Here is a 9,175-nt window from a genome sequence, read left to right on the forward strand (position 1 = left end):
TTTTCTTCCCAAGTTACTTTTAGTCATGGTGTTTCATGACAATAATAGCCTAAACTAAGACAAAAATTAAAAGACAATTTGGCATCCATGGCCTTGCCAGATATGACAATGTCTATCCAGCTACTTTACCCTCTCTATCCCCTTACTCTTCTATGTACTTGAATTAAGCTTCCTGCCTATTAGGGTATAAATGCTTACACTATATGTGAAAGTTTGAATTACTTGTTCCATCTTTAGGTTTCTTGACATCTGGATAACTGGTTCTCATGTTTCTAGTCTCAGCCTGAGACTTCTGCCATCACTGTAAGTGGTCTTACTCTTATTTTAAACTGATTATGTGTATCATAGTTGTTTACTGTCTGTGATCCATAGTCTTCATGCATGTTCCTGTAAAAACTGTACCAGATTGAGTATGTTTACAAGAATCACTAACACACTGTAGACATTCTATGAATGTCAAATAAACTAGCATCAATAGAAAATTAACTGTCATTTACATCTTTGGGGAAACCTTTCTGTCTGTCAAAATTCGAGATTATATTATTGTAAAGTTGTAATTCAAACATGAAATTTGCTTCAGATTAAATGGACCTTCATCTGTATAAAATCTCAGATGCTGTAATAACGTGTTGACAAATGTAACAACGGAAAGTTATTGGTGATAAGGAAGGTGATTCTGGGAATAAAAATAAATAGAATCCTTCAAGGAAGTAAGAAGACTATCTATGATCACATGCTTCCTTTTTGTCTACATCTCTATCCATTATTCAATTACTGTTTTTCTTCTATTTTGCCTTATTTGGGCTTTTTGTCATGATGAACCCATTGAAGGTTGATTGTGAGTGTGAAAGATGAAAGAAAAGATTAATACACAGACATGAAGGTAACATTAACACAGCCAACTGAACTATCTTAATTGCCCAAATCCATCTTTGGTGGAGGAGTCAGCTTTTCTAAGAGTAAGTATGTCTTTCATGGTTTATATTTTATCTCATCATTTGAGTGATTGATGTGTTTCAATAGTTCAGAAGTAGAGAGTGTATTTTTTCAGAGACTGGACAACCTCGAATTCAACACTTACATTGAAATCCCTTGTTTATGTGGTCAAATCAATCCAAATTATTTGAATGCTTTCAATTAGTACCAGAAACAAATGCTGACTTGGACAATGATAACTTTATATACTTGGCATCTCCTGAGGGAAACCTTCATTTGATCTTTCTGTACACGGTTAGCTCTAAAAAACAAAAAATTATTAACGCCAGCAGTGAGGCATGGCATCTGCATGTAGTTAGTCCTGCATAAAGACAGTATAATAATCTTCACAGCTTGCCTTAATGTTGGCCCACTTACAAGCTGTGTTCTTACAGAGACTTTTAGTCTTCAAATGAGTCTTTCCAAAGGTGAACATGAATTTTCTCTCAATTGGAATCACAACAAACTGTTGTGAAATGTATAAGCACTTCTGGTTCATTACCTCAAACAAAGGAATAAATATTTCCAATAATCATGCCATGGAAGTGGAGACAGAGTTAGGAGAATGTTCTATAAAACATTGTATAACTCAACTGAATATCCTGCTGACACATAACTCAACATAAACACTCAGCCTGCTACATGGCATCACGGGTACATGTTATGCTGTATACTACTTCCCATTTGACAAGGCATTGCAGATTCTGCCTGTTATTTATGAGTTGTATAAACATTGAGGAAAAGTTCTTTTCTCTATGCACATGAGTTATCAAGTTGCCAGTTTTGATGTGACTCCAGAGAATTTCCCTAAAAGTTTCTGCCATGCCCCCTTCACCTCCTTATTCCTTAGACTGTAAATCATGGGGTTCAGCATTGGTGTCAAAATTGCATAGAAGAGAGACATCAACTTCTCTTGAAGGACAGAGGGGCTGGAGTGGGGCTGGATGTAGGTGAAAATAGCCATGCCATAGCACAGGACAACCATAGTAAGGTGAGAGGCACAGGTCTGAAAGGCTTTCCACCTTCCTTCTGTGGACTGTATTTTTAGGATAGTGGAGATGATCTGGATGTAGGACAAGAGAACCAGGAAGAAAGGTGTCATAAGCAAGACAATGCTAGAAACCATGATTGCAATCTTATTGGATGAGGTATCCACACAAGCCAATCTGACAACAGCAAGGGTTTCACAGGCTATGTGATCAATATACTTATTTGTGCACATGGGCAGCTGAAAGGTGATGGTGGTATGCACAAGAGAGTTGATGGAGCCACTGACCCAAGATGTGATGACCAGCCTCATACATAGCCCTGCATGCATGATGACTGAGTACCTCAGAGGGTCACACACTGCCACATAGCGATCATAGGCCATCACTGCCAGCAGAAGGAACTCAATCCCTCCTAAGCTCAGGGAAAAAAATAACTGGGCTGCACAGCTCAGAAATGGAATTGCTTTGTGTATGGCAAGAAAATGAGCCAGCAGCTGGGGGACTATGCTTGTGGCATAAGACACATCCACAAATGACAGGTTGGTGAGAAAGAAATACATGGGAGTGTGGAGTCGGCTGTCCAGTCTGATTAGAAGAATGATGAGGAAGTTCCCCAGCACTGTCACCAGGTACATCAGCAAGAACAGGACAAAGAGGGAGACTTGAGTGCCCCGGTCTCTGGACAGGCCAAGGAGGATGAATTCATGCATCCATGTCTCATTGTCACGTTCCATTAAGAGCTAAGATCTGCAAAGAGTATCAGAAATGAAAACACATGGCAATCAAATAACAAGCGACTAAGTTTCTGAGAATGCATAATGCATGTGATCTACCAGGCTTTTTAAAAACCTTGTATCATTCGTGGGGCTTAAAAAACGTGCTTAGTTCTAATATGCTTTTTACTGACTATGTTGCAGAGACATAAACCAGTCATAATGACTTGACATGACTCACAGAGGCAAGCTACAACCCAGAGATGAAGCAGTGCAGTTCTGTCTTTACCAGTTTTTTTTTTTTTTTTTTTATTCCCAGGCAACAAGAAAATGGTGTTTTAGCTGACAACGATAGAATAGTAAAGGATTAAGGAGAGAGAACCACAGTTTGAAACTCCCTTGAATACATTGACTGCAGTCCTCTTGATATGTTAGTAAGCTACAAGAAGGATGATTGTAAATGTGGAAAGATCTGGAATCTGAGAACCCAGTTTTAGTGGGTTATTTTATTTTATTTAGTGGGTATTTGATTTCTTTTTGGTGAGAAGCTTTGTTATAGAAAATTCAGTACTTTCCAGTATTTTAAAACACAAATGGAAATAGTTCTTGGAGATCATGTGAGTACTGTCACTGCTTGTATACTGCAGGACCTCAAGGGTGAGGAGTGTAACAAGACCTCTGCTTGGGGCAGATAAACAGGCAAATGAAATTTCCTGTTTTTAAATAGACACGAATAAATTGAAAGCCTTCAGCAAAAAATTTTAGTATGCTTGGTAGGCTTCAGTTTCTTAAATTTTCTGTGCTCTGGGGGAAACATCATGCACGGTGAAGTTTCTACCTTCAAATCTGATTCCTTTAAGAGTCTATTATCTCAAATTGAACTGAAAAGAAAGCAAATGAGAATGTGGAAGTGTGGACATCCAAGGTCAAGGGTTAAAGAGAAAGCATCTTTGGTGTCCAAGAAAGGGATAACACAGGTAAACACTGCCAGAAAACAAATTCTCTGCTCATTGTTTGTGCTCAGTGGGTGCCTTTTCAGCAAAAGTAATATAGCGTGCTACTAAACATCCAGGGCAAATAGGTGATATTTTAAAGACATGTTTAGAACTGACTCCACTACTCAATATCTGTCTCTTTACTAATGTCTTGGCTATTCGAGTGTGCAATATGAGAGAAAAGAGGAAATAAGGAGGAAGGAGGGAAAGAAAAATGGAGCACCTTGGTCATTCTAGGGTTTCTGGCCTGCAAGTGGAAAATTTCCTGTTTCAACTTTCTTACTTGGTAAATGAAAAAGCAGAGCCAGTAGGTATACCAAACCCAACCAGGTGGTGGTGGTACACACCCTTGATCACTCAGGAGGCGGAGCAAGGGGTATCTCTGTGAGTTCAAGGCCAGCCTGGTTTACAGAGAGAGATCCAGGACAAGCACCAAAACTACACCGAGAAATGCTGTCTTGAAGAAAAAAAAAAAAAACAAAAGAAAACAAAACAAAAAACAAAAAAACACAACAAACCAAATAAAACAACAACAAAAACAAACAAACAAAAAACACCAGAAATGCCCAACCCAAGCACGTTCCAAATAGATGTGAACACTTCTCTCACAGAGATCTATGTCTATGATATTGCAAGATTAACTTATCTTGGAGAGTGTTCACACAACTCATAATCTAGCCCTGTTCTATTAGCTTTATCTTACTAATTATAGCAATTATTATCATATTGTTTGTTTTATAGGAAAGAATTTTACTGAAACATGTTGCATACAGGTAAATATAATTAACTGATATATATTTATTAAATTAATTATGTTTACTCTATTGAGATTACCACTCACTTACCTGTAAGGCTGTTGCCTGATTTTAAAAATTCTTTTAATTTTTTTAAATTGTGTTTTTGAGATAAATTTGGGGGTTTGGGTGGGTTGGCCTCAAGCTTACTACCCTTCTTCAGTCTCCTAAGGGGTAGCAGGTGCCACTGTTTCCAAATCAAGAGATTATTTTTTGAGATAGGATCTGTAGCTGGGGCTAGCCTCCAATTCCCTCTGTAGCTCAGGATAACCTTGAAGTTTTTTAATCCTCCAGTCTCTACCTCCCAAGTTACAAGATTACAGTTGTGTATCATTATACCTGGTTTATGTGGTGCCAGGAATCAAATCCAGGCATCAACCCAAGAAGTGTAACAAGTGAAGTCCATCTTTAGATCCTCCAAATTAACATTCACTTAAAACATTTTCTATGCTCTAGGGCCCCTTTGGGAAGTCTATAAAGAATATAGAATGCACAAGTCAAAGCCAGGTGAAGGAGAAAAGATGGGTTTTCCAGACGACTTTAACACAACTCTCAGTAAATATCATCTCATCATTGCTTTGGACTCTCAAAAATCAGTTCAAATGTTTATCCCAATTTCATAGTGAAGTTATGAGTGACTTGTAGTGTAATCTACATCTAATTTTTTCTATAAGGAAACAAGATCTTGATCTTTTCAGCTATAAATAATTTGTAGACTTCCTATATTTCCATTTTTCATGAACTCAAATAACTAAGGGAAAACTATTAGAGCTTTTATTGCATTTGTCTATACAAACAAGGAAACAAAGATGTCTTAGCACAGGGGTAGATGTGTAGTTGATACTCACAATGAGTGTTGAGAAGCCAAGGATGTATGCTATCTAGCCCAGCAACCTGTACAAGGATAACTTGTTATCACTTCTCTGTTATTTTCAAGAAGTAAATACATACATGTTTGCCATAAATCTATGTCAAATGTAACAAACAATAAAGCTTATTTCAATTTCTTTTGGTTACATATGTTCAGCAACAGCAAGCTTCAAAGAATACCTTTCTGCACAGAAGACATTCTGAAAGAAGGATATAATCCTATGTTTAATCTCCTTGGATATGAGCACTAGGAGGGAGAAATTTCTTGTAGTGGTTTATGAACAGTGGTGAAAGCAGAGTACTCACTGATCCCTATCAAGTAAAATACAGTGTATTGGAAAGCACAATGAGTACAATGGGAATACACTGTGGAAAATGACCTCATAAAGTTGTTCTAATGACTGAAGTGTATGCATATGTGGACTTTTTTTTGCAAGCATTTAAAAATGAAGTAATATTGAATGGGAGGTTTGTGCTTTGTGAGATGAAGACCCAGGAGAAGCCACTGTGCTCTGCACTCGGTTATCACTTTCTCCTGATCCATAATCCATCAAGGTCCATAACAAAACTGGAACATTACATGACAATGAGCTAGAAATGCAGGGAGAGTAGCAGACATGTTGGAAGAAAAGAACAGCTTTTTCAGTTAAATTGCAAGTTGTTACACCCTAGAGAAAATTATCTCTTTGTGATTCTTGTTTTATTCAATAATTACTGGTTACGGCAAACATCAAGACTCAAATGTTCTGTCAAAGACATATACACACAGGTAGCTGTTCAGATTCCTCAGGCAATTTTACATGACTCACATACCTAATTTTAAAGAATTAAATTTAAATACATCAACCTCTCCAATAAATTAAATCTAGTTCTTTCTCCCATGGAAACAATTAAATTTTATTATAAAATTTTAGTCTAAATCTGAATGAATTGAATATCACTTTTAGACATCTTAAGCCTTGATAAATTTACCTATCACCCTATACCTTCTTTTGTTTTTCCATTATATTACTCCCTTATAAATTCTTTAGCTAGAAATATATGTCACCCAAAGGTCATGAGCATACAAGGATGTGAGTATGTAAGGAGGCATCAAACCTGGGTTAATGTTTGTCTACGAAGAGTAGGTAAAGTTTGAGTTTAAACATTACTGCCTTGATTTGAGTCTGTTTTGATCTTTCATCTAAGAGCTAAAGAACTTTCTATAACACTGTGTAATAAGCCTAATTTCCAACAGATATGGATCCCATTCTAGAATTTTCTTTTCATATCCCTATCTTTAAAGAAATGTAATGGAATATCAAAGAAGCCAATACCTTAAATCCAGTCAAATAAATTTTCAGTGGTAAATTCTCAAAAGAAGTTTTAGCATTAAAATCTTATCTTTTAGAATCATAAAACCAAGCATTACTCAACTACTCTGATAAAATAAAATTGTATCTTAATAGTTGGTCATTTATGTATGGTTCTTGTTAATACTAAGCTCCTTAAATTTTGTTTAATTCCCAAGAGGAAGGAACAGAGTTCCAAACCATAATATGAAAAACTCCTTTATCTTCTTACCCACCACACCCTGACCATATCTCAGCTCTGACAAAAATGAGACTTTGGAAGAAAGCATGAGCAGCTGCGCATCGGGATAAAGATGAGAGAGCTGATCCTTATACACTTACCAACACACCAGTAGAAGTGCTCATTCAGTTGGTACCACAAAATCATCATGTGGCCTCTGGGGATCTCTTCTGATGCTTCTGTGTGTGGTGTCTTCCCATCAGTTCCTGACTGAACTTAGTTTTCTTCACTTCTTTGTGGGTGCAGCATTCAATTGTCTCTGTAAGGAAGGATGCAGACAGGACGTAGCTTTGGGGAACCAGCTCTGTTTGCATCAGTTATCTCCACCTGACAGGCACCGACCTCACTGAGTACAACATGCATCTGACTATGAAAACTCATTTTACACTTCTGTTAGATAGCTGACTTGGGAACTTGTGTTCTCACCCCACATCAAGACAAGTGAAATCTTGATTTGCTGATACCTTCTAGTTCTGGCTAGTATAAAAGACATTCTCAGTGTTCCATCCTTCAGGATAGTTTAGAAAAAATAACATTTTCCATATACAAAGAGCATATGGATCAGCCTCAAATATCCAAGATGAAAAAAGTGAGATGCACGAGAGAGCCTACCACCCACACTCTATCGATAATGCCCTATACTGTGGTGTGGGAGATGCTTTACAGCTAAAGAAGAAAAATGCCAAGCTCTTCTCCTAAGACAATTTGGTAGCACAGTGCCTTGTGGAGCTCCAGTGGGTTTTAGTCACAGTTGGCCTCCTCTTTGGAGACTTCTACAATCTTAGTTTAGCCCTGGATACAGACACACAGCAGAGGCAATAGAGATGTTGTTCTCTCATACAGGTCTAGATAAACCAGGACCTTACCTTCACACAGTTGAGTTGCCAGTGAAAATTGCTCTTTGATTTACAGAAAGGGTCATCTAACCCATGACTGCACACATGGTTGTTGTATACATAGACAGTATCCTTCCCAGGAAGGAACGTTCCTGTCATCATTATTACATTCAGACATGGAGAACCCCAGAGACACTTAGGTGGGTGACATATCAAAATAATTTTATACCCTGAGAGCAATAGTATTTCTTCTTCTTTGGGGTTTTGCTACCTGGCTTCTCTCTGTACTTGTCTGCCTGACTTTTCATATAATCTGAACCTAAACATTACATGCCTGTCTCTCGAACAGCAGGTTTTGAAATTTGCCATTGCTGACCTATTTTATCATGTTAGGTTGTATACATCTCCACCAGCTTTGTATCTTATGTTTCTTCTGTGAGGGGTATTATTTCAATAATATACCTTCATCTAACAAACTTCCAGAATACATTCCTACAGCTCATTCCAGAACTAACATTGATTAAGAGGCATAGAAGACCAGAAGTTCAAGGTTATAGTTGGCTAGCTAGTTTGGAGCCAGACTACATTACATGAGACTCAGTCTCAAAGAAACAAATCGAACTCTTCCTGATGTGAGTCAGGCAGCCATAAAGCTATTTCCAGTTCAAATTCTAAATACTTAATGACTTTGACCATCCATTTCATCCTACATTTGATTATTTCTATTGAGGAAAAAATAAAAATATTTATATATCAATGCTCAGTAAAATATTTGAAATAAGAAAATTTAAAGCAATCATTTATTTTTTATGAAAATGTAATAGTCTCCTACTACATATTCATGATTATCTGTAACTATTTTTAAGTTTTATTAACCTACACTTGGCCTTAAATATTTCCTCTTAAAAGTCAAGAAGAATTCATTTATCATAATCATAGCTTTGAATGAGTAATAATTCTCTTTCCCTAGCCTCTGTTCACTCTCTCTCTCTACCAGTACTAAAGTTTCTAATTGACATACTCATACAAGGACAATGTCCCTAAGCCTCAGGAAAGTTGAATGGTTTCACTGCATTTCCTATAATCTTGGGAATGAAAGAGAATTTCAGCATTTGCAATTCATAAATCAGTTACCTATCTGCTCCTGTTACACACCCCTTCTTAATTATCTGTGTATAAATTCTCCAATGTTAGTTGGTTAGTGCCTAGTTAGTGTAGCCTGTGTTCTAAAGGACGCTCCCCATGCGTACACAGCAAAGGACCATACTGATCAGTGCTTCAGGCCTCCTGGGTTCCATGACTTAGAAATCCCCTGGAACTTGTTTACAAAATCTACTGGAAGGAAGCTCAGAGATAATTCCCAATGGGCTCACACACAGCACTAATAAAGTAAGGCAGACACTGCCCTGGTGACCTGGAGTGGGGAGAGCC

At 37.4% G+C, this 9,175-nt stretch overlaps 1 protein-coding gene across 1 annotated transcript; it reads right to left on the reverse strand.

Annotated features, from left to right (window-relative positions):
* Positions 1 to 965: 965 nt before the first annotated feature.
* LOC102905567 (olfactory receptor-like protein OLF3) lies at positions 966 to 8,897 on the reverse strand. Its single transcript, XM_006997166.2, has 3 exons — positions 7,775 to 8,897; positions 7,010 to 7,167; positions 966 to 2,711 (listed from the first exon to the last, which is right to left on the reverse strand). The coding sequence occupies exon 3, from the start codon at positions 2,696 to 2,698 to the stop codon at positions 1,745 to 1,747; it is 954 nt and encodes a 317-aa protein (XP_006997228.1). The 5' UTR covers positions 2,699 to 2,711; positions 7,010 to 7,167; positions 7,775 to 8,897; the 3' UTR covers positions 966 to 1,744.
* Positions 8,898 to 9,175: the final 278 nt, after the last annotated feature.

Source organism: Peromyscus maniculatus, chromosome 3, assembly GCF_049852395.1.
Source record: "Peromyscus maniculatus bairdii isolate BWxNUB_F1_BW_parent chromosome 3, HU_Pman_BW_mat_3.1, whole genome shotgun sequence".
In the NCBI taxonomy this organism is placed as follows: domain Eukaryota; kingdom Metazoa; phylum Chordata; class Mammalia; order Rodentia; family Cricetidae; genus Peromyscus; species Peromyscus maniculatus.

Bases quoted from the DNA above. Each gene is read 5' to 3' on its own strand.
- LOC102905567 (XM_006997166.2), bottom strand. From the start codon at position 2,698: ATGGAACGTGACAATGAGACATGGATGCATGAATTCATCCTCCTTGGC.